General features: G+C 40.7%; 2 protein-coding genes across 4 annotated transcripts in view; one reads left to right on the forward strand and one right to left on the reverse strand.

The window, feature by feature from the left end:
- Nucleotides 1-25883, reverse strand: part of LOC109032136 (uncharacterized) — a 53260-nt gene that overhangs the window by 21579 nt on the left and 5798 nt on the right. The window contains exon 2 of one of the 2 annotated variants that reach the window (XM_072302195.1): nt 19360-19429. The exons of the other annotated variant lie outside the window; for it this stretch is intronic. The gene's annotated coding sequence lies outside the window, so the exon portion shown is untranslated. The remainder of the gene's footprint in view (nt 1-19359; nt 19430-25883) is intronic. 2 annotated transcript variants of the gene reach the window in all.
- LOC109032138 (uncharacterized) lies at nt 354-20345 on the forward strand. Of its 2 annotated transcripts, XM_072302196.1 has the most exons (6): nt 354-759; nt 2341-2774; nt 4755-5248; nt 12093-12161; nt 18129-18218; nt 20004-20345. In XM_072302196.1, exons 2-6 carry the CDS (start codon nt 2348-2350, stop codon nt 20121-20123), a joined length of 1200 nt encoding a protein of 399 aa, XP_072158297.1. In that variant the 5' UTR covers nt 354-759; nt 2341-2347; the 3' UTR covers nt 20124-20345. The 2 variants fall into 2 exon arrangements, with proteins under 2 accessions (XP_072158297.1, XP_072158298.1); XM_072302197.1 differs by lacking the exons at nt 12093-12161; nt 18129-18218; nt 20004-20345 and adding an exon at nt 6992-7159.

Raw genomic sequence — 25883 nt, forward strand, 5'->3', positions numbered from 1 at the left:
TGAAAAGACAGGCTCTTGTGAGCTTTCAAAATTTGACGTTCAGTGCTTTCTTAGCAACTTGCGCTTCGGTTATTTACTTACTTTATGTCCACGAAATAAATGATCGGCGTCCATTCAGTGTTGACGTATTTGGTCTGTTTTTGAAAAATTGCCTTTTTAAATTGTACTCTACGGAGCAATGTGCATTATAGTGCATGAAATGACAACGCCGTGCTCATACAATGGAAAGGATCCACACAAAAACTTATTGAATAATTATGAGTGACATGTTTAGCTACTCTTCTTAGAAATTAATTGCGACGTTATAAAAAGTGGAAAACTCCTTGGTCGTGTAACGAGTCGAAAGGAGGTAAAACTTTTTCCTTCGAAAGATGAACGTCAGTGCGATTTCAAACTTCAAAGGTCCACATTGTATCTTGTGTAATTCAGAAAATCTATAATTTTTCTCGACCTAAAATTATCATGAAAGCAGAAAAAAAGCAGAAGGGATCCTGGAATTCAGGAAGTTTCGTATGTTGTTGAGTTTTTCGAGCTGATTTTCGGAGCTCTCTTTGGAACTGAGTCAATTTCACAATAAGTGGTCGAAGATTCGAAAATGATCGCTGAAAAAGAATTTATCATGGGTAGTCAAAATATTTTCTGCCTCTTCATTCTCAGGGAGCGAGACATGGCTTCTAGTTCAAATGTGGTGAAATAAGCCGGTGACAGCACAAGGTCAAATGAGTCTTTCAGTATACAACGCACAGTTTATAAAAAAAGGTGAGGCGACTTCTTTTTTCCTCTTCTTCCTCTGGTTCTTTATCGTTTCTCTCCTCGGACTCTAAATAAATGACAGGTGTATCTCATTCAATCAAAAATGCTGCATTGTATGTTTCGTTTAGCAAATTATGGCATGAAGGATTTTATAAGATAGGGAGACAGAAAGAGAGAGAAAAAAAGTGAATGGACGTAAATGAGAACATGAAACAACCAGCACTGCCCGCTCCGATGCACTACAAAGTCTCCCTCAATTACTTAAACTGCAATAGGTACAGCTTCCTTTTAATTCCTTTGTTCCTCTATAGGTGAATGTTTATCTGAATGACCTGACAACTTATAACCAGAAACAGTCAAAGAGAAAATCCGAATGAAATATTTTCTTTTGTCATCGGTTCAGAGGTCCTAGGAATTTGGATGGTATGATCAGATTTTGAGTATCATTGATACGACATCCTCCTCCAAAAATAAAAAGAATAAAAACCGAAGTTTTTTTCCGATTAAGTTGTATTAATATCATTTACGGAAAAATTATTGAGTGAAAAATTTGTCAAGGAACACAACAAAACGAAAATGGATTGTATTCGATAGTGGGTCGATGTATTTCGGTTCAAAACAATAGAGCATAGTCTTAGAGAAAAATTTTAGGTTTTAGGTTAAAAAAGCTGAAAATGAGAAAATTCTTAATAATTCCACCCTTCATTGCCATGGTACTCGAGAGAATAAAATATAAATATAAATTACAAAATACCCGTTCCCTCAGATTTCTGAATTGACTTTCGAGGCTATGTTTACATGTTGAACCAATCGATATTGATACAATCTCAGCTGTTTGATTTATCGAATACGATCCATTACATACAGATGTGGGTCATCTAAGATCGTCATTTAACTTCAGGAGCCTCGGCAACTCTAGGAATCAATAAAAAGTGATGAAAAACAAAAATACATCATAAAATGACGATGAACATATATGTAGTGACCAGTCTGAAACATTTGGTAGTGTCCCTAAGGAACGTCATTCGATTCCAAATTCATCGCATTACGGACGGAAAAATTCTAGATGTTTTTCGAGGATTAATCGAAGAGTTGGTCCTTAAGTTTGCACACGGTCAAAGTGCGTGAGAATATCTATAAGTGTCCCTCGCTTTTCACATAAGTCGTCTTTTTTAGGCCGCCGGTCGCTTACCGATGGCATCGCTGCGATTGCGATTGATGGTCACGCCCATTTTTCTTTATCCAATCACAGACCATTTGACGAGTAACGAGAAATCACGAGTCAAAAATTGTTAGATTTCAAAAAATTGTTAGGTTTCACTAATGGTGCTCCAAAGACACAATCTGGACTGAGGTGACGAGTGATTGCGGCTGATCGCGTCAAAGCGTCACGTGACTGATGGTCTAGCTCAGTTTGACAAACTAAGCTCCGCTCATTTCTAATGACATCAACAAAACAAAACACGGCTGATTGCGCAGTGACGGCGACTAATGGCGACCGATAGCATAAAAAAAGACGACTATACACGTAATCTGCTCCATGTGAAAAGTACGAATTGGAAAGACGCATTATTTTTTTCGGTGCAGCCTGGAGATGAGCTACAGGCACATGCGCGACGTGGAGCCCTCGCTGGAGGCGGTGACGCTGATCTGCACGGTGGCCGGTCTGGTGCCCTACGACCTCCGCAGCGGGCGGCTCCGGCCCCTGGGGCTCCTGCACACCCTGGCCGAGGGCGCCGCCCTCACCAAGATCGCCGCCGACAACGTCTTCTCCCCGAAGACGCGCACCTACTCCTCGCAGGACGCCTTCAACGTCCTCACCTCCGGCACCATCTTCACCTTCTACATCTGTCTCTTCTGCCTCGTTTCGACCACCCTCTGCCGCAGCATCGTCCACGCTCGCAGGAGGGTCGCCATCCTCCGCCAGGTCACCGCCATCAATCGCAAGCTCAGGCAGCTCCACTTGAGCCACGAGGCCCATTCTTTCCGCAGGATCATCCTCACTTTCTTCGTCATCATAGGTAGAACTAGAGTCCCTTTATACTAGTGTTCGAAACGCGCACCTTTGAGTTTTAGGAGCCATGTGGCGCATCAAGCCCGATTTTTAGGCGCCATTGAAGATTTTTTAGGGGCCAAATTGACTTTTTGCCTATATATTACGGCGCATTTAGTTAAAATTTAGACGCAAAATGTTTTCGCAACAGAACTAGTAAGTATCTGTAACTTGGGGAAGACAAAAGCACTAAGAATGAAATCGTGAAGAATAGAAGAAGCAAGCTTTCACTTGTAAGACTGAAAATTCTGAGGTTTTTCAATTCAAATAGTTTTCCTTCCCTTTCTTTATGTGACTTCCTGTGAAAAACCAGATTTTTAGGGGCCAGTTTTTAGGGACCACGCGCCACGTTGGCGCAGAGCCTTCATTTTTTAGGCGCCGTGGCCGATTTTTTAGGCGCATTTGGCGCGTTGGCGCTTGTGAGTTTCGAACACTGCTTATACTGAGAGTAAAGACAATGTGAATCCATTTCTGATCGGTTCCCGGTATTTAAGATCGGTATTTTAGGCCTTCACAGTGTCACAGACGTGAATGAAGATTACACTCTCCACCAATTGCAGAGAATATAAACTGGGATGGGCCGGGACATTGGGGGTCTGGCTCTTCGAAGCGGCCCGGGATAATCGCCAACAGACTAGCCCATCGCGGTGCCTCGGCGGACCTCCCCCCCCCCCCCCCCCCATTGATTTTTCAATATTAGCTATAGGCGTAGGCACCTAGGTTATTTTGATAACATTGCCGAAGTTAGATTAGACTGCCAGAGTTTATTTTTGTGTGAATGTAATACCAAAAATATCCCCCTGGAAATTTTGCCACATTGGTGATGAAAAAAAAAGTCCGGTTTCTCTTTCTGGAAGTTAGCTAAGTTCGGCGTTTTTCAGATGATCGAACGTAATTGCATTCCAACTTGAAGAATTTCAACTCGTAAACTATATTTTTACCTGAAAACATAATGGAGTGGAAAATCTCTACAATCCTTCAATCCTAGGATTGCAAGCTCGCGGTAAGTACTGTTCGGAAAGGTGTACGCCGAGGGGTAGGTTCGACACTAAGAAAATACGACCTTATAACGACTTGAGCGCGCACCGTGATATACCCGCAATGCATGAAGTATCCCTCACACTTGTAAGGCGCTAACTATGCGTCGCGCGCATCGTACTGTACGCGCAATGCGTGAAGTATCCTGCGGTGTTGTAAGGCGCTCTGAGTTTAGCGACTTGCGCGCCAGCCTCGCGCAGGCTGCGCACTGTGTTAGACGCGATTATTCAAACTTGCGGCGTCAGCGATTTTCAACTAATGGATTTGAAGTTTTTGCACAATTTTTTGGAATTATTGCCATTTCAAATGATAAAACTTTACATAAAATCCAACACATTTTCTTCTCCTCATTTACATATTTTTGTAAATAATGTTAAATAGAAGCACGTGCTTTATGAGGATATGTTGCCACTTAACGTACAAGGTAAATACTTGAGGAAATGATCAGCAAAGCCTTCAATAATTTTTACATTTTGACTCAGTTTGGATGTTTATCATGAAATCAAAATTCTGAAATTTCACGTAAAAGTGTTCACACGATATCAGAAATTTCTGAAAAATAATGAAAAGTATGTTTATCCATCTCCGTTTTCAGCTTAGCTCTCAGTACAGAGAAAATTTTCTACCGATATATGGTTAAGCGACATTAATTTATTCTATATTTATTTTTAGTGCACCACGAATAAAAATGCGTAATACCAAAAAACCGAAATTTTTTAAAAAACTATTTTGTGTCTTCAGGGGCAGGTTGCATATCTAGCCCTTGAAATGGGCACTCTCTTTGAAAAAAAAATTAAATAAATAAAAATAAATAATAAAAAAATTGACAACCTACTGGAATTTCATGAAATACCTCACTGAAATTTCAGATCTTTCATATTTTTCTTTCATTACGATCCGCGGATCTCAGGTTCCATCGCGACAGGAGACGTGATCATCATGCACTTCTTGCGGAAGAAGCCCCTCTGGATGGTATTGAACAAGATGCTGCACATCTACTCCTTCTACTTGATAGTCATCCCGACTATGCTCAACTTCACGACGTTCATGAAAGTGTTCAACTTGAAGTTCCGGCTCGTCAACGACTTCCTCGAGTCCTACGTCATCCGTTACGACCAGACTGAGCTGGAGAAGAAACCGCGACAACCGATCGACGTCATCTTGAAAGACGTTGTCGTCGTCCACTCGATGCTCCGCAACGCCATCGATGAACACAACGAGCTCTACTCCGTCCAGATCCTTTTTTTCTTGGCCACCTGCTTCACGAACTTCAATAGCAACGTCTTCTTCTTTTTCTTCGCCTCGCCGAATAAGATCCAGACCATCTACTGCCTCTACTGGTCGTCCATGCATTTTTTCATTCTGACCATGCTGCTCAGGGAGACCTCGAACGCTAAAATCGAAGTAAGTCCTTTCTGCACAGAAAGAGAAACTTTTGGGTGGTTAGTTTCGTCGCCGTAACAGACAACACATTTTTCGGTCATATTTTTAGTAGGAATGTTAATCACCCGAATTTTTTGCATTTATCTGCACGGGGTTACGTGTTATAACGCTTTCAAAGATTTATCGCTCTGCTTTTCAATTTTAATACATAAATGGCCGAAAATGTGCTGTCTGTTACGCTGACTTTTTACCACTTAATAGACACCACATTTTCGGAATTTACATAATATTAATTGAGAAGTAGAGCAATAAATCATTATAAAGCGTTATAATACGTAACCCTTTGAAGATTAATGCGAAAAAATTCGAGTGATTATTATTTCTACTAAATGTATGACCGAAAAATGTGTTATCTGTCACGGCGACAAAACTTTTCCAGGTATCGTGAAACCACCCTTTTGCTTCGAGTAACAACTAGACGTTCTATTCATAGGACTTACGAAAGGTTTTAGCACCTCCGGTAGCACAGGTTGCAATAAAATGCGACCCTCATGATGAAATTAGCGCTGCTCCATCTAAGTGTTGTACATGTTGCCTGTCTACTAATTGAAGGGGCTCCTCTTGTTGAACAAGAGTTTCAACTTGCACGACTTGCATATGTAGGAAATGTCGCATTTTAAGCCATATTTAACATTTTTCGTGTTCGTGCTTGTCTCTCGCGCTATTCTGTTTTGGGGCTATGAAGTTTGTCTGAAGTAGATGAGGTTTCAGGTCTTCAGGGAATTCTTTCCAATTATGGCCACTAAAAACTCCTTGACTCTACTCTCGGCAAGATTTAAAGAGTTGGCTTTTCAGTTTATTTTTCCGTGCCCGAAGAGTCCGTATGTGTAGGCACGTAAAATGTAAACGCACTGATGAAGACTAAGGGATTCAAACTAAAATTTTGAAGGGATTTACTTTTTACTTTTGTGAAAATTACCATTTGTTGAATCGGGTCAATGGTCTGTGGCTCATGTTCATATTAGCAAAAAAGTCCTATAAGACAAATACGTATGTGTTAAACATGCCCATTCCTGTTTCCGACAATCGTGCTCCCGATCCCTAATTTTCCTTGTTTCTGGATTATTACCTCAGCGAATTCAAAATTATAGTTCAAATTATAGTCAAAATATAGTTAAAAGCAATGATACTCACAATTTGATCACACTACCATCAAGACATAATGGTCCCCTGATATTCGCACAAGCACTATTATCGCACAATAATCACACCGATTGATGTCAATGAGAATGCATCATAATTGCCTCCTTTTAAGTTGTAAAATCTTTGAAACTTTCACGCGGTCAATTAAGTAAAGATAATAATTTTTACCCAGGCTTCAGTAATTACGATTTGTCATCGGAAATAGAGGAGAGTGTATTCCGTGAATGTAATGACCCATATACAACAAAGGAGCTCGGAGCAAGAATTATAAAAGATTAGTCATCCTCTCTATCATATTATTGGTGCCAGCAGGATGATCATTGAACGTTTAAATTTAAAGCAGCCCGATAAGATATCGAAATACGATGATAGGGCTATGCATGCCTTGTCTTGCTTGTCTTGTTAGGCCGACAGCTTCAATTAGTAGGCCGGTGATCTTTTAAATCCGATTTAAAGAAATAGTCATGTTTCCTGAGATGGTCTTCAACGACAATTTTTATCAAGCCTGCAGAGAATCATTTGTGCCACCATACCAGATTCCCTATTCGGTTATATTTTCAGGCCCTGGTTTACAGCTGAGCAAACCTTGGGGAAAAGGGACTAAAGATGCGAAGAAGCTGGATCTGGCGCACATTGAGGCGTCATTGAGGCCAATCTTCAGGCTCTCTAAATACGTCGGACTGACTCCGTATTCTCTGAGCACCCTCAGAACAACTCGATATGGTCGCATTCAAACTGTTTTGGTCATTCTTTTCATCTCCAGCCTTAATACATACATGTTTCTCAGGTATTCTAACATCATACGATAACTGTCACCGTAGCGTTCTCGGAAAGTAAGCTATCATTCGGATACCATCTTAACTGTGGTATAATTTTAACATTATTTTTTTGGTTTTCCAATTGATATTTTGTAAGTGAAAGTTAAGGCATAGAATGTAAACTTTCTTAATTTATTACTTAACTCTAAAAGGAGATCTTTGTAATAAGATTTTTAGGTATACACGGAGAAAATCATGTATTATGAGGTGTACCAATGGTTTTGCGAAGCGCATTCTAAGTTCAGTAGACTTACCCCCCCTTCATACTAACCGCCGGTAAATGAAGCTTGCGGAGTTACCTTGTAAAATGAGACATGACATGACATGACTTCAGCGTTTTTCACGTGAGTTTTTCACGGCTTCGTTGCCGCTGAAGTCACTGACGCTTTATATTTCCCATTCATTCTTATGGCCCGAGCACCAACGAGCACACCCCATCTTTCCCACCTGCACGTAGTTCTGTTTGATAGAAATACGTCCATTTTAAAGATGAAATGGGCCTGTTGCATGCAAGAGATACAGCCGCGCGAATAGACTTTATAGAGGTTAATTGACACAAAAATTACGATGGTCACATTAAAAAAGTCTGAAATACACTCCTTACTGCGCAATTTGCGTTGTTAGGAACGCGCTTTTTCAAATTTCCCGCGTCTGGTGGCAGTTTTCTAATCACCGGAAACGAGCAAACGGCGGGTTCGGTGATTTCCGGAAGATGCCGAGTCGTTGTTGTTATTGCTATTTTTTCCTTCAGTTTGTTTACAAACCCAACGTGATCTCTTATAGTGGTCCATATACGCTTTATGCGGTAACCAAATCGATCAACTTTTAAATATCCAACGCAATCCTTCTACATTTCATTTCACGATATCACGAGCTCCGATTTTTAGGTTATGTTGTCAGTTTTAGTTGACCGGAAATAGCCGCGAGTTGCCGTTAATTGTTTCCGTTAGAAAACTGCCCTCAGACGCGGGAAATTTGAAAAAACGCGTTCCTAACAACTCATATTGCGCAGTAAGAAGTGTATTTCAGACTTCTTTAATATGACCATCGTAATTTTCGTGTCATTTAACCTCTAAAAAGTCTATTCGCACGGCTGTATCTCTTGCATGCAACAGGCCCATTCACAAAATTTAAGACACCTGCAAATTCTCTATTTCAATGCTTAATTTTTCGGCTACTAGGGATTGGCGAGAGGTGGGCTGGGCCCGAAAATCCCTGTCGGCGGGCTTCGTGGGTTGCTGCGAGCTGCTTCTGCTCAACGCGGCCGCCTGTCTCGACCTCGCGTACAACTTGCTCTTTTCCGAACGGAAGAAGGATCTCCTCCGTAAACTTTACAGCGTCAACCTCCGCATGCGGGTCTTCGGACTTCATCCGAAAAGGGATGTCCTGACCGAAAGGCTTGAGAACTATGTGGCCGCCGCTTTCATTGCTTGTCAGATCGCACTTGACTCTCATGTTCTCTTCAGCTGCAAATGCGAGGAATTTGTGCCTTTAATCCTAAGTTATCCGGCCTATATCATTCTTTTCATCTCTTTCTTCCAGGTGAGGAAGGATTCATCACGAATCAGTCACCTTTAACAGAGCTCCCATTCCATGTTCGTCCAAAGTTCCAGGATTCGGAACTTTTTTGTTCCAATTTCTCCCACTCCATGACCGTCAAAAGTTCCGGGGTTCCTTTTAGATTTTTTCAAAAGCTCCGAGGAAGTTCCGGAGAATGCAAAAGATCCGAAACGTCTTGGGAATTTCAAAAGTTCCGGGGGGAAATTGAGGAAAATCTTATAAGTTCCGGACCTCGGAACTAGCTCCGGGAAATGGAAGCATTGGCCTTAAATGAAGAATTTTTGAAGATGATAGACGAGGCGGAGTCAGGCAAAATAAGCCTTAAAATGGAAGAGGGGTGGAATGAGATGACTATACCATAGCCTCAGAGATATGATACTTTGGCGCAAAGAAAAACCCGAAAATTGACCCTTTGGCGGCAATTCCTCAATGGCGAAGAATGAGGAATTCGAGAGAACCATTGTTAAAGTTTGTCAACTCTATTACCAGTCTTAAGAACGGCTCAGTTCAAATACTTCCAACAATTTTAACGATGCAAATTATGGATTGAAACTTCAGCCCTAGGTATGTTTTCGGGATTAGTAAATTTTAGCATCGAAAACTGAAAATCGATGTTTCTCACCCCCAAACTGGTCTTTTCGCTATTATGAACAAATTAATTTAAGCTCCTAGAGAGCACATTTTTCCAGAGAGAGCCCATATATTGATCACATATAATAAGGTGTCGCCCCGAGCGCATATATTTTACATACGACCCCGTGAAATAAAATCTCAAAAATCGGACTGCTGACCTAACTACGGCGATTTTCCAGTACGTAAAGGTGTTGACGGCGGTTCGGCTGAAATTCGAATGCGTCAACGCCACCTTGCTGGAACAACTGGCGGCTAATGAAACGCGATGGACGCGGCACCGGCAATATCTATGGGCGCGCTGCTGGTCGGCGAGCGTCCAGCCTCTGGTCACAGCGCACGCCCTCCTCCGTCAGACCTGCCGGCAACTGAACCTCGCCTTCGGCCCGGAGACCCTGGCCATTTTCGCCGTCGTCTTCATCATCGTCACCAGCAACTCCTACTACACCATATATCTGGCACTCCGCAAGGCCGCCGAAGAGGATGCCTTCTTCAACCTGTATTACGGCTGCTTCACCGTTGCACTTCTCGCTACCATCAGCTACGTTGTCGGCAAGACGTCTGCTGTCTGCATGCAAGTGAGTGATGAGGGTTGCGTCGCACTATACGATGCAACAAGGGTAGCCCCCCCTCCCATGCGTTTCAAAAGGCTTGGATAAACGATAAAAATTGATCGAATTGTTGAAAATCTGATTTTTTTTACTTAGGTATCAAGTTAGGGGCCATACCCAGGTCACTCGCCCCCTTCCCCCTAGGTTTAGATGAAATGACGTTACTGGTCGCACAGGAAAAGAAATTAGGGTGGACATGGCATCAGCTGGAAAACGAGGGGTGAGGGGTGCTGGCACAGTGGCACATGGGTAGAACGGAAGTAGAATGGAATAAATTGTAATTACACCGAATTACACGTTAGAAATATTAATTCCATCAGAGTGTTATGTACGTTGCCTATCTACTAATTAAAGGGGCTCTGTTGATTGAAATTTGCTGCGGTGGCATGCATACAAGCCTCTACTAATTTACAGTATGAACTTAAAAATTTACTGGAAACTGTGAATTGTATTCCAAGCGAGCTCCTTTGTTGTTGGGTCCCCGCTGTTCTGCCTAGCTTCCGATTGGAAAACGGTTAATGCTCCTAAAAATCAATCTTGGACGCCGAGAAATGCAGGGAACGCTGCTCAAATGAAGAGCCTTAAAAAAATTAGTGTAGCTTTTATTTCTGTTATGTCCTTGTTTCGCGCACATGTGCATGGTTTACTATTAATACTATTTACGGCCTCTCAAATATTGCACCTGTCTCTGAAAATTCAAGCCGATCAAACGATTCTTAAAATGAAATAAGGTTACGATCTTTCCTGAGATATGATTCAAATCAATCCTTACTTGGTCGAAAGTGAATCAGCAATTATAGCATAGTGATTGGCATAACGTATCCGTTTTCATTTTACGCCTCGAAAAAAAATACTGTTGCATTCATTAAGATTGCCAAGTTCACATTTTCTTCACTAAACTTTTTACTTTATGTTCACCGTCATCTTGACAAAAATGTATCTTTTCTGATCAATTCTACGTTTAATTTCGTCTCTCCTTTCTCTCAGCATTGCTTGAAACTTTGCAAATCCCCACTTTTAAATGTCTATTGTTTTTGAGTAATCGTTGCACGTATTGAGAACTTCGGTGAAAACAACGAGCACCAATTTAGGATCATCACACTAACCATAACTTCCAACTTTTGATTACTGGAATGTCTCTTGCGATAATGGGTCCAGCGCGGGCCATGGTCAATGCTGGGAAAACGTACGCCCTACTTTCCTGCTGCGGTCAGTTGGTCGACAAGTCCCATTTCGCGTAATTCACACGTTAGTGACCCATCCGTCCTTCGCACGTTGAAGTAACCAATAATGAACAAGTTGCTACGTTTAGGTACCTATTTTATGGTGCTTAGAATATATTGCGATTCTTCGCATGTAAAACAGCACTGCGGTATAAAAACACGGTGGATCTAGAGTCCGGACTCTTGAAAACATTGACAAGAAAAAATACTCTTGATACAATCGGATTTTTGCTTGAATCACAACGAAATCCGCTTAAATTAAGAGGCTTGGTTCTTGATTTAAGCTAGATTCTGATTGAATCAAGAGTACTTTTTCTTGTCGATGTTTTTAAGAGTCTGGACTCTAGATCCAATGTGTTTTTTTTCCAGTGAAGCGAGAAACCCATGTATGAAATTAAAAAGGACCACAAAATATCGATCGCTATATTGCAAAACCGCGTACCTCCATTGCGGTATTCTAAAATGTCTTATTCTCCTGCTTAATTTTTTTGAAAAAAAAAATAGTCAACGATATAGCTTGACATTTTTACAGAATATTCAGCTTAGCTATAAAGAAAAACCAAGGAAGTTTTTTTTTGTTTTTTTTTTTTTAAAATTAAAACATGGTTGGTTGTCTGCTATGTCGAAAACGGAGATACGTAGTCTGACACATTGGTTATCGATTTGTAAGTTTAAAAATAATTTTCAATAAAATCCAAAGTCTATCTTTGACCACACACGTGGTGAAAATAAAATTTTGATAAGCGTTTCAACAATCTCAAAGCTCTATAGTTAGTACTCAAATTGATTCTGATCGTCTGATTTATCATTTCTACTCCAGGCAAACTCGACAGCCCGCATTATACACCAACTTCTCCTGAGTAATGTCAGGGACAAAGTGAAAAATGAGGTAAGCATGAGTTCGTCCGAATTTTGTTGTTGTCACAAGAGTTTCAGGGAATTCCTTGAATTTTTTTTTTTTTTTTTTTTTTTTTTTTTTTTTGAACATAGAGATTCATCGCAGAGCGTTGGAAACTGCCAGGAGATGAGTCCAAATCATCGGCTAGTTTGATACAAAAACTTATGATTTTGCTGTCAGGGCGATAATATTCGATGCATCGAGTTTTTAGAGTTCGGACCAGTTCGCCTTCAATATTCCGACTAGGCAATGTTGGCTACTTAGGAGCAGTAATAGTTGCTTGAGGCAGTTTTGCTCCGTACGTTCACCTGCTTTGACCTTAGCATCGTTAATTTTCCTCCTTCAGAGTGCTCCGATAAACTACCAGCTCACAGAGGTTTGCCTCTGAACATCGTTTTGAGTATAACAATTTGCAAGTTAATACTACTACATTAATAGCGTCTTGAACTCATTCGGACCAGATCGCTCTCGCTAAAACAAATGGGTAATGTAGACATTGTAAGCTGTTATATAAAAACAAATTATAACCAATGATAATTACTTTGAAAATTTGACTTGGTTCTCATGGCTGAAGCAATTGTCAATTCTACACTTCTGATCAATCCATGGCCTTAAGAAAATCGGAAGAAGCAAAACAGAGCTAAGAAAACAGCTTTTTCATCAACCCCTCTCACTGCACTCAGCAACTCAGAGAAAGAGAGAAATTTTTATGTACCTTAACGAACTGTACTTTTATTGCCAGATGATACTTTTTCTCTTTTTAGTGTATTTTTTCTTTTACTTTCAACGCCCGCTTGGACTTACGTTCATTTTGACTTGCTTGAAAATGTAGAAATTTTCAACAAATACAACGTAATTCGCATGAACATTTGATGAGAACAATGTCCGGTGATGCTTCAACTTCAACTGCTCTTACCGCGTTTAGTTACCCATCGGTCAGAAAAGTCAGTCAATCAGTAGTGACCTCTTCCTCCCTATTAAAAGCCTGAGTGACCAAGTAACAATCATAACATTTCAGCGTCTTTCAAGGCAAGGCGCAAACCTTATTTTCTCATTGGCGGAGCCATTGGTGCGGGTTCCTCAAGTTAGAACATGTATCCCTAAACTATTCTATTGCATTATAGGTATGTGAATTTCCAAACCCCTCCCAGAAGGCAGATCGACTCTGCCTAATGATGTCCATTTTGTCTTCGTAATTGGATCACGGTCACCCCATTCTTTTGCCGCGAGCTTCGTGTTACTCTGCGAGTATCGCGACAGTTAATTGCAAGTTTCTTTTTAGCTGTAACGTATGACAACGAAACGGAAGTAGAGTTGGGAAAGAACCGAAACTGACATGCGGCCGACAAGGCTTTCTCGGACGTAGGATGTCGGATGTTGGTCCGTCCGTCGGGAAACTGACAAGCGCCTACGTCACAGGGGGCGAAGAGAGAGATGAAATAAGATACGTGTTGCCGGATTGCCTTGGACATTATTTCATCTCATCGATTTGAATGACTTGATTTAAGCAGAAATGAGGTGGTTTTTTGAAGGAGAAAAAAATCAACATAATTTCTTGAAGTTTTCACACGATTTTCTTTGCACAGAAAAGAAAATTTGCAGCAGTTTTTAAGAAGATTGCCGTTTAAAACTTTTCCGTTTGATAATACTTGGAGAATTTCAGGAAGTCTGCAACGCTGCAAACCGAGATGCGTGATTCGGGAATTTGAACCGTATACACGCAATCGGTCAGTATCAAAATAGAGATACCTCCTTTTGATTTAAAGAAGTCCACACCAAATAGAAAACTGCAAGAGCAATACTTATGTAGAATTCGGAGATAAAGAGAGACCATTTACTAACATTCTCCTCTGAACGATGAAGCAGCAACACCCTGGTAAAAATTGGCAGTAGAATCTGTGTTCAAAAATACTATAGACCCAAAGCTGGCTGTAAGATTTCCCATAGCTTCTGTAGCCGGCTGTACAATTTCTCTTAGCCTTTCATAGCCGATGGCGACTAGGCAACAGCCAGACGATAAAGTTTATGCTAAACGTTACTAAATACGTATACTAGGACTTAGTTAGTTTTTGGATCACCGCTCTCCTTTTGTGCCGTAGTATCTTGATTTATTTTGCGAGGAATGTTCCGTACTTTTGAAGGATGCCTGTCATTCTTAATATATTAGAGCGCCTTCAGTTTCGTATGATGCTGTGCAATACCTCTGGTGTGAAATAGTTGCTTCAGACGCCGTGGCACGCTGCGGCGCGGCGGGCGGGCAGAGAGCGCGGAACGCGCATTAGCGCCTACGAACCTAACAGGGATACTTCACGCATTGCGCAATGCGTGAAGTATCCCTGTTAGGTTTGTAGGCGTCAATGCGCGTTTGCGCAATACGTGAAGTATTCCTGTTAGGTTTGTAGGCGCTAGTGCGTCGCCGCTCCGCTTGTGTTAGGCTCTAATATTTAATCTCGCGGAGTCAGCGTTTTTCAACTCATGATTTTGAAATGTTTGCATACTTTGTATGGATAGTTCTCATTTTAATTGATGAAAAAAAAATATGTTTTAAAGGAAAATATAATGTGTGTTCTGTAAATATTAAGGTAGTTCCGTATCAAACTTAATGATTTCCAGGGCACACGAATTTCTACACAATTTCTTATAGCCTTTTATAGCCAATGGTGATAAAGTGTAAAGCCCGGCGATAGGAACTATAGTCCGACTGTATACTTTTTTATAGCTTCGTATAGCCCGGCGATATGATTTTCAATAGCCTTCTTTAATCGGCTATAAGAAGTCCTATGGTATTTTGAAACGCAGCCCCTATCGCCAATTTTTACCAGGGCAGTCATTACCCTTGTGCTGGCCGCGGCCTACCTACTATAATAGATAGCTGGTGAGCTTCGACCTTCGAGTGACATAATGTGCCAAACGAGTTAACCAAACTTCGGGTAGTCCAATGAATGAAAAGTTCAATAAGTATTAGACATCCACCCATTGATAGGTCAACAAATAGTTGATTGTCTCAACATTAAAAGCTTCCAGTATTTTAAAAATATACCAATTGCGAGTATCTCCCTGCCTTTTGCAATACTCGACATCTAATTCTTCGACCAAAATAAAATTGACAAAAATCGTCGCACTGAAAAAATTATCCTCATGCAAGGATCCCTTTTCTCGTGGATGGTTACACAGGAACACAGGAACCATTGTTCCTCGCCCACTATCAAATTGGAGGCACATACCTGATATCAACGATAACCCTAACTCGCACAAGTAGCAAGTATGAGACCTTTCCATCCTGTAGTTTGATTTGATCGATCAGAGGCATTAAGCCCTCCATTCAGTGGCGTGGCGTGAATAATCGATTATCGATATCTCGCCATTTGAAGCTATGGTAAAGAATCGATTACTAAGGTGTTCGCTGCGAACACCCTGATAATCGATCTTTTTTCATAGGTTTAAATGGCATAGCAATCGATAAATCGCAATTCACGCCACGCCACTGCCTCCATTCAATACTATTCAAACTTTTTCAGAAATTCTACATTGATAAACGGATTGTTGTTACCAAGAGCTCGCTGTCTGCAAAACCTAAACCTAGATAAGCAAACCTTTAGCATGAGCTTTCAAGGTCTCCTGTATATGAATGCGCAAAACTCACGGAACTAATTCAAGGTCTGAGACGGTCACGGTCTAATCCATGTCGATGGTGAAACTATCAAACCCCGGATCTCGATCGCGGTGTTTCAAAAGTTCTCCTCATAATGTATTTTTTAAGGAAATACTGCGTCTAAGTTATTACAAGAAATGTTTGCAGAATGTTCGATGTTGACAAAAAATTATAATGTGTTAGGTAATTTTTTATGTTGAAGACCGAGATACAAAGTTTGGTAGTTTCACCATTGACATTGAATTTTTTGAAGAACGGGGTGTATAATTTCTAGGAGAAAGGACTTCAATATCTTGAAAGATAAAATTTAGCCAAAGTTGAGAAATTTGTCAGGTTTTCCCTACAGTTTGATTCATTCACGAAAAAGGAGGGTGGTTACGGTTTGCTGATGCATTTTTTTTGTCAATCATATAGTCATTATTTACGGATTCATACGTGTCAGACTTCATCACTTTTACCAACTGAACTACGTTCGCAAATCAAAGGTAGCATTGGAAATGAATTGATAAGAACGTAGACCCATGGACAAACTTGAGTTTGCAGAGAAATGTGTCCACCTTTAAGGAATGAAAGGGAGTTTTTCTCCAATTTTTGATGATGGACTCATGAGATAGGTAGTAAACATGGACCGATATAGTGTTTAAAATATTGACACGAAAATGATGAGGGAAATTTAGAATGAAAGACTGGGAGAAGTGTCAAAGCAAAGTAGTATGTAGAGCCCGTGTCTTACATGCTGGGAATAGAGCGATACATAAACATTGAAAGATTAATGATTCATCAGTTGGGAGCAAAGCGCCTTAAAAATAACTTTTAATTTTAAAGTGAACAAAATTAAGTCTGCAAAAAATGTTTGTACTATACAATCTACTATTTTGAATTGGTTGGAAATTGAATCCTTTTTCTCCTTGAAAAACGTTCATGTCTTTGTTTGAAATATGCATTGAAAAAAAGTTACGGGCTATATAGATAAACTGTCCGTTCCGGGCTAGGAGGCCGGAAGTTCCGGGTGCTGGAGCCGTAGCTTCAATTGCTACCGGGTACTACGCCCGAAACTTTTGGTCTCTGAGCTCGGGATGAGGCTGGAATGTTTCTATAGCCCGTAAACACGGTTTCCACAGCCGAAATTTTTTTTAGAGTGGAATTCTTATACTCTTTCGATATACTTTCGGAGGATTTTTTTTTGAATCAACGAAAATTAAGGTACTTGAATCAAGCAGGTCTCTGCTTGAAGTAAGCGGCTCTTACCGTCAACATCTTTTCTGTTCATTCAAAACATATCTTCTGCTTGATTTAAGCACATTTGTTTATAATTCAAGATAAGCCCATCTTTGCAATTTTCAACAAATTTCTACTCGAATCAAGTAACTTTTCACCTATTGAACCTCCTACCCAAGTAGCATTTGGACGTATTTCTACCAAACAGACCTATGTGCAGGTGAGAAATATGGGGTGTGCTCGTCGAAGCTGCATAAGAAGCAATGTAAAAGTGTGCGTGATTCCTTTTGAAGAATTGGAAAAGCGGGATATTACATTCTATCAAACAGACCTATGTGCCAACTGAATGCGGGATTCATGAGCCGCGAGGATGGGACGAGAGCGTTGTGGACAGGGCTCATGAGTTAAAGTAGCCCACGAGCGACAACGGCGACGGTTTCTTAGCCGCTGACGTCACTGGCGCTTCATTATTCTTATTCACTCTTATGGCCAGAGAACTAACGAGCACACACCATATTTCTTACTTGCACATAGGTCTGTTTGATAGAAATACGTCCATTTCTCAATGGAAAAATCGCTATGTAAGGATCATCAACATCTGAGCGATTATCCTCAATCTCATTGCGATAAAATAACGCTTTTATCGCCCGCGAAATTTATCGCGATATTTTTTAAATAAAAATAGCAATAAATGGCGATTTTATCTCGATTTTATCGACGAAAATTAATCACGATTGTATCGAACCAAAAATTGCGATGTGCAGCGATTTAATCGCCACACATCGCAAATTTTAATGCGGCAATATCTCAATATATTATCTCGATATATATTTCGCGAAAACTAACCGATAAAATCGCTATTTATCGCAATCACTGCTACTTGGGTAAGGGCACCGTAGAGCAGCTCGAGGGATACCGGGGCCCCTCGTTTTGTGATAAAAATCTGGCAACCGCTGATAAGAGGCGAGTAATTCGTGTAATTCGGCGTCATTGTGTCGTGTTACCGTCCGTCACGGCTCTTAAGTCCTAACGGCGACCCGGCGTATGGTCAGAAGCGAAGGAAACTCATCACTTTTCTTTTCTCTCAGTTGCAGCTCTTTTCGTTACAACTCATACACGAGAAAGTGAATTTCACTGCGTGCGGATTTTTCCCACTGGATCTGTCCGTGTTATTCAACGTAAGTTCGACTGACTGTGCGATCATACCTTCCGCCAGCCGAACCTCCGGCTGTGTCTAATTGCTAACGTAATTTTACCTCGATGGACCGTGGCTGCTCAAGTTATGACGGCCGTCCACAGATAATCGGTGAACAGTTCGTCATAACAAATACATAACAGAGAAGAATACAAGGCGGAACCGAGGCCAAAATATCAAAAATGAAAACGCATGGCGTGAATGACGTCTGATCTGCCGTGCTAAGAAAGAATGCCGTACACTGGGGGGAAAAAACACATTGGATCTAGAGTCCAGACTCTTAAAAACATCGACAAGAAAAAATACTCTTGATTTTATCAGATTTAAGCTTAAATCAAGAACCAAGCCTCTTAATTCGAGTGGATTTCCTTTTGATTTAAGCTTAAATCTGCTAATCAAGAGTCCTCTTTCTTGTCAATGTTTTCAAGAGTCTGGACTCTACATCCAATGTGTTTTTTTTCCAGTGTATGAACATTCGAGAGTTGCAAAATTTCCTTCGATAAAATGTTTATTTTTGCGGTAGGTTATGAATGTTTTCCCTTGAAATTTTCAGGACCTTCAGGTCAAATTGCGAACGAAATTATCTGAAAAATTGGAAGGAAAATATTCGTAAGTTTACCAGGAAATTCGTGTTTTATCAAAGGAAATTCGGCAACGCCTGAAGGTTCATACGGCGTTTTTCCTTAGCACGGCAGTGATGAGCGCTTTCCTGCACTACTATCAACTCATAAAATAAAGGTAAAAGGAAATTGAGATACGAAAGAGTTTCAATGTCTTTTTCATTTGGTTTCAACAGTTGATGGTAGGGCCGTAACGTCCTTAATTTCAGTTCGTGATATTTTAGCCGTGGTTCCGCATTGTGCTTTTTCCTGTTATGAATGTTTTTTGTCGCTAGTTTATCATCCTTTTCTTCAAAAAACCGCAGTACCCAAATATTTTAACTGTGCATTTTTCCCCATCAATTTTTATTTTAATTTTGCATAAGATAAATCGAGCAACATTCCGATTTGATGAATTTCTTACAAAATCGAAAGAGGATGCACAAAAAGTTCAAAAGCATTGCAATGCTAAGATTTTTTTAAACAGAAGTAAAACATGAGGAAAAATTAGGTCACGTGAAATACCTAGATCTTCCTCTTCTGCTTCTACGAGTGACTAGGGCGAAGCCCTGTTTGTCAGATTGTCGCACGTCATCTAGTACCGCGAGCACATGAAATCATAAAATTTATAGTAACAAAAAATTATTGAAACTGGTTGCATCGACGGGAAAATTAAAAAATAAAAGTACAAGTAAAAAAAATACAAGTGCTGGTATAAGATAGGATCACCTCCTCCTAGGGGATCATAGAAAGATCTATTAAAATTTCGATCCATCAGCAGCATTGTAATTGCCCCTGCAAGAACAGGAAGCGAAATCAATAGTAAAAATACTGTAATTAATACTGATCAAACAAATAACCTTAAATATTCGAAGTTTATACCAAGAGTGCGCATGTTAAAAATAGTAACAATAAAGTTGACTGAGCCTAGAATTGATGACCGCATTAGTAACCCAGTACCTTAAGACAAACTCGATTTGGTCAAATGCATCCTTATCGAAATTTAATTAATTTGTGCCTAAAATTGCGACCACATGATTGAAATACCATGGCGCTGTCAACAATGCTCTATAGGCGTGAAAATTGGTTCGATTGACTAAAAAATTGAGAAATCATCACGTTTTAACTACTGATGGAATCGGAACTAATTTTTCACTTTATTATTTCAGACAATATCGAGCGTCGTCACGTATTTGATAATATTGATACAACTGCAGATTTCGACTCAAGAAAGCAGCGTCTTCAAAGTTGCTATGAAGAATAATGCGACTGCGGCAACGGCACAGTGATGTTTTTGTCAACGGTTTCGTCTCATCTATAGATTTCTGATTTTGTCTATGCAGGGTCGAAAAATAGTGACGAACGAATTCAACGAACAAACAGCTGAAATGTCATCATTCCCTGTGGAAAATCGAACCGGGTGTAACTTCTTGATCCTCACAACTTGAATAAGAGCACTTTTTAGGTTTGGATCTGCAATTTAGAGGAACCTTACATGTATATCTGGCTTGAAAGACGAATAGTCAAAAATAAATACATAGTTTAGTTCATAGGATAAATAAATACATCTCTGAAATGTAAATTGTTTTCCCTCGCATCTCTTCCTTTTTCCTCCTCTGCGGGCTGAATGTTGAAATTGATAGACAAAGCTATAGACAAAGGAGAAAAAAGAGATACGGAAGGAACCTGAGGAGGTAGGTAATAGACTATCTAACTGCAACCCACGAGAGACCCTATAGTTAGTCCACCATTTACCCCCTTATAGTCCATAAGAACCACCCATTTCAACCAATAGGATCGCTCCATACTCCCTATGTTTTCTTTGTCTACAGCTTTGTCTATCGATTTCAACAATCCGCTCGCAGTGCATACTTTACCAAACTATTATTTTAAAATCCTCCTGAAGTAACTTTTCTAATATTTATTTCACAATTGACACATGCCTCTCTCATAAAATGTCGCTCCTCTGACGTAAGGTAGTATCTCTATTTCCACTTGAGCCCCGTCAAGCATAGAGTTATGCGAAAAGCGGGGCTCACGAGGAAATGGAGATATTGCATGTGTGAGGAATTTGCGATTTGACTCTCGATTCGTATATGTAAAAGTTCGCGAGAAACACGATGGTGCCACTGGTTTTCTCTGAAATCAACTCCCAAGCTCAAAAAAAGCTCTCAAAGTAAGGCCGAAATGAGGGATATCCCACCTTACCCTGAGAGTCCACCTCTACATCAAGACAAACTCTCCATGCAAAGATAGGGAGCAAATACATTGACAGGGTTACCGAGTTTTCAATTCTGAGTCCCCAAATGAAGTGGTAGCCCTGTCATTGTATTTGCTCCCTATCTTTGCATGGAGTGTTTGTCTTGATGTAGAGGTGGACTCTCAGGATAGCGTGGGATATCCCCTCCATTTTGGCCTCAACTTGGGAGCTTTTTTTGAGCTTGAGAGTTGATTTCAGAGAAAACCAGAGGCACCATCGTGTTTCTCGCGAACTTCTACATAAAACCAGTAGTCAAAACAGAGCCGGATGTACTTACTTGCCGCCCATGGGCCGCCTGTATTTTGCCGCCCCTTCTCATTCGTTTTGAAACATCAATAAAAACCATCAAGTGAACGTGCCGGAGGGGGAGAGGCGTATAAGATGCGTTTACTCGGGTTGGTCACATTTTTTGCGAAAGCCCTGTCAACGCTACTAGCAAAAGTTCACGGAACTTGGCGCAAAAGTTAAGTTCCATAAACCTATCTCTGTATGGACGAGGCCCTCCATTTATAAGAAATGAACCAAAACATTATGAAAGAACAAACATAAATGAGGTTTAATAATTTTAACTTCCGCCGCCGCGCCGCGCTGACCGCACTGTGTTTGACGCAATGCGTGAAGTATTCATGCAGTCTTGTAGGTGCTATGCGTTTCGCGCTGCCCGCAGCGACTGCACTGTCGTTGGCGTAATGCGTGAAGTATTCATGCAGTTTTGTAGGCGCTAATATGTTTGTGTTACATGTCGATCGCCGCGCCGAGGGTTTCTCCTTTTCATCTCACGTTCTCGTCATCATTGCTCTATACTCTCTGGAAATGAGAGATTTCGTCACCTTTTATCGTCCGTAATTTTTTTTCTGTATCCGATTCTTATTTACAGCAACATTTAAAAAAAATTGCAAAATTTGCTGCCCCCTAAATTTGCCGCCATGGGCCGCGGTCCATGTGGCCACCCCCTTAATCCGGCCCTGAGTCAAAGCGCAAATTCCTCACACATGCAACATCTCCATTTGGGTATTGTCTGTATTGCGCATTTTTAAAAGTCTCTGCATTCGCGAACACTTTTTTTCGCAGTCATCGGCATTTAATTTTGCTCAAGAGAGAGACGTAAGAAAACCTAACCTGAATAGATAAACCACATCCAATCTATTTTTCTACTATGATTTCAATCGTTATCGAGCAATGCGAGCATCTGAGAGATTTTTTTGTCTACTTATAGTTATTTTATACTTCTATCTGGGAAAACCCTGATTTTTAGCGGTTACAAAAGCCATGTCCACAGACGCGGTTAATTTGAAAAGGGGCTATGAAGATTACGCAGATTTGTGCGTAAAGCTTTGCGTTGGTAAAATCGTATTTTGTTTAAAACAACAAATTGTTTCTGTTTTTTTTTCTTGTTTTTTTTTTGCGTGATTCTGAACAACCAATGAGAAAGCGAATTCCAATTTAGGGTTAGAAAACAGCGTTGTCTTGGGCAACAACATGAAGAGGACTTGCCTCTGAGCACGTTGCAGTTGTTGTACAACAATGTTGCCGTGGGGGTTCCCAAATTTTGCGCGCGAAAATAAGCCCCCCCCCCCCCAACAGAAAACAACTTCGAACAAAATGCGATCGTTGCTTGTTTTCCCAACATGTATCGAGTGTTGCCTCCGAGCAAAATAAGACGTAAGTCTACTTAATTAGTGTGGCAGTTACTTGCACCAGATCCACTGTACTGCCGTGCTAAGGAAGAACGCCGTATGAACATTCGAGAGTTGCCAAATTTACTTTGATAACATATTTATTTTTGAGGATAGTTATGAATATTTTTCCATTAAATTTTCAGGATCTTTAGGTGAAATTGCGAACAAAATTATCTGAAAAATTGGGAGGAAAATATTCATATGTTTACCAGAAAATTGGCGATATGAGAGGGAATTTGGCAACGCCTGAAGGTTCATACGGCGTTTTTCCTTAACACGGCAGTGTATCTATGAAGAGTCTAGTTGGCTGTAGCGCTCAAGTGTAACAGACCCATAGTGACCCATTTTAGCTGGATAACTTCCACGACGGAACCTGGATGCAAATCCTGCAGAACTGGACTGCATCGAGGACCGCGTGACTAATGCAGCCGCTGAGTCCACACTCCACAGCCAGAGGTGAGCTCAACGGTGCTGGGCCGCTGGGCGGCACGCGCGAAGACCAAGAGGCCCTGAAAATCGCGTCGAGCGGAACGGTGCGGTGCTCGCTGCGCAGGCGCCGCGACGCCGCGCCGCGTGAGACGCTTTCACGTAACTGGGCCGTGGTAAAAAGCTCCCGCATGCACGCACTACGCAGATCCTCCCACGCATAACAATCGAGCATGGGGTCCCGAGATATTCCACGAGAGAAACATCACGATTCCTCGTAGAAATTAAGAGTCAGAGGTCAGCGTTGTTTGATCGCCCAAGGTGATCGCCTTCTTTCACATGATGTCTCTCCCAGAGGAAAGCACAGGGAGAATAGTATCGACTGGACTTGGAGAAAACAAGGTAGAGACATGGTGCTGAATCCACACCATTCCACGAGGAAATCAAAGTCAAGAAGTTCCAAAAATTACAATTAGAGCCAAATCAGTGGCGTGGCGTGCTTTGCGATATATCGATTGTTATGCCATTTAAACCTATGGAAAAAGATCAACAAACAGGGTGTTCGCAGCGAACACCTTAATAATCGATTCTTTACCATAGGTTTAAATGGCATAACAATCGATATATCGAAAAGCACGCCACGCCACTGAGCCAAATGCAAACCGCCTGATCTAAACGGCTCCCCCCCCCGCCAGTTTTGTACTGGTACTCATTAGAGTTAAAAAAAATTATCTTTTACTCTAATTATAATTGTTGAAACTTCTTGGCTTCGATTTTCCCGCGAAATGGTGTGGACCCAGCACCATATCTCCACCTTGTTACGTACAGTAACAGAGCCACTTCTTGGTTTTTTTTCTCACTTCGAGAAAACTTTATACTCTTAGAAAACTGTGAGGTTAAGTTGGCCGCTGTTCGTGGATTGACATAATTTTCACCATCGAACTTGGTGTTGATGACATGAAAAGATGACAGAAAAAATGAACGCACCCATGCCATGGGACCATTTTCGACATTAATCCCTTGTTTTTGAGCACAATCCGGGGTTGCAGCTAGCAAAAGAGTTTGTTGTTTTAATTCTAGCACTCAAAATGTCATACCGATTTGGCTCAAATAGATTTTGGTTTTTAGTGTGTGGGAACTTTCAAAACGCAAACATGGGGAACGATAACTTCTCACTCGTGAGTAAGATTTGAGAATTTGATATGTCCACCGTGAACTAAGAGAAATTTTGATATCAAGACACCAAAAAAGCCACTTACATAATATTATTTTTAACAACTAAATCTTTGGATCACAAGAGCAGAGGCTACAATCATCGATACGACAACGTAACTATAAATCTGATTATCAAAATATTTCACCCGTAACCATCCGCACAGAAGAAAATGAGAGGCCAAGGAACATCTCCGGCCAAAAAGATAGTATCTGTGCTGTAGGACTGGTGTTGGAGGAGAAAAAAATTCACAATTCAAATTCTTTGTTTGTTAAGGAATTGTTGAATAAGACTGATTGTTGGATTGCATTTTGCAAAAACACTGGAAAAAAACACATTGGATCTAGAGTCCAGACTCTTGAAAACATAGACAAGAAAATATACTCTTGATTCAATCGGATTTTTGCTTGAATCAAAACGAAATCCGCTTAAATTAAGAGGCTTGGTTCTTGATGTAAGCTAGATTCTGATTGAATCAAGAGTACTTTTTCTTGTCGATGTTTTTAAGAGTCTGGACTCTAGATCCAATGCGTTTCTTTTCCAGTGAGGGAACCACGAGTGTTCCAATGTCACCGAGATTGTGCAACTTTTTTACCTCGCAAATATGAATTGATCCACGCAAGCTCTATCTTTACTTCCAATTATCTATAAAATTCAAGACGAAACTTACCATATAAATTTAATTTTTTGCAAGGTTTCAGTAATTTTATCGTGAGGAATATAAGTTGCACAGTCCTTGCATCATTAAAATGCTATTGGTTCATTTTTGCAAAATGCAATCCTGCTGTTCACTGGAAAAAAACACATTGGATCTAGAGTCCAGACTCTTGAAAACATTAACAAGAAAAAATACTCTTGATTCAATCGGATTTTTGCTTGAATCAAAACGAAATCCGCTTAAATTAAGAGGCCTGGTTCTTGATTTAAGCTAGATTCTGATTGAATCAAGAGTACTTTTTCTTGTCGATGTTTTTAAGTCTGGACTCTAGATCCAATGTTTTTTTCCCAGTATTTCTAGTTGAGAAAATCAAGAACGAAAAAGGAAAGAAAGATAGAGGCAAAAAAAAGAAAAAGTATTTCGAAAAATGTTTTGCATCTTCAACGTCTATCAATGCTGTGCCAGCCGCGTAACTATGTTAGTTAATCAGCGATGTAGTTCCGGCCGCACACTGCTGCCGCGTTAGCGCACATTTAGGACGGGGAACGTGAAGCGAATTCACCGTCTCGCTGGCTGGAGTTAATCGGAGCATGTTGACCACCGGTCACGCATGAATGATCATCGATGCATGCATCAAAATTACGTGGCGGGTGAGCGTCGGCGGCTTGGTGTCAGACAATGAAAAATAGGAAGTGATTCCGGCATCAATAATTCCGAGGAAGAAAAATCGGTGAAACTGCGAGAAAGTGACAGGGTTTTCCGAGAGAATAAACAAATCCGCTACAGTTAGGTAAGTTATCGTGAGCTGCGTTG

The sequence above is a fragment of the Bemisia tabaci genome, chromosome 7 (genome assembly GCF_918797505.1).
Source record: "Bemisia tabaci chromosome 7, PGI_BMITA_v3".
NCBI classification, from domain to species: domain Eukaryota; kingdom Metazoa; phylum Arthropoda; class Insecta; order Hemiptera; family Aleyrodidae; genus Bemisia; species Bemisia tabaci.

What these genes read in the sequence shown, in the direction of transcription:
- LOC109032138 (XM_072302196.1), top strand. Translation starts at nt 2,348, where the DNA reads ATGAGCTACAGGCACATGCGCGACGTGGAGCCCTCGCTGGAGGCGGTG. An exon ending in CCTCGAACGCTAAAATCGAA is followed by an intron (nt 5,249 to 12,092) that starts GTAAGTCCTTTC and finishes TTTCTACTCCAG; the next exon opens with GCAAACTCGACAGCCCGCAT. An exon ending in ATCTGTCCGTGTTATTCAAC is followed by an intron (nt 18,219 to 20,003) that starts GTAAGTTCGACT and finishes TTATTATTTCAG; the next exon opens with ACAATATCGAGCGTCGTCAC.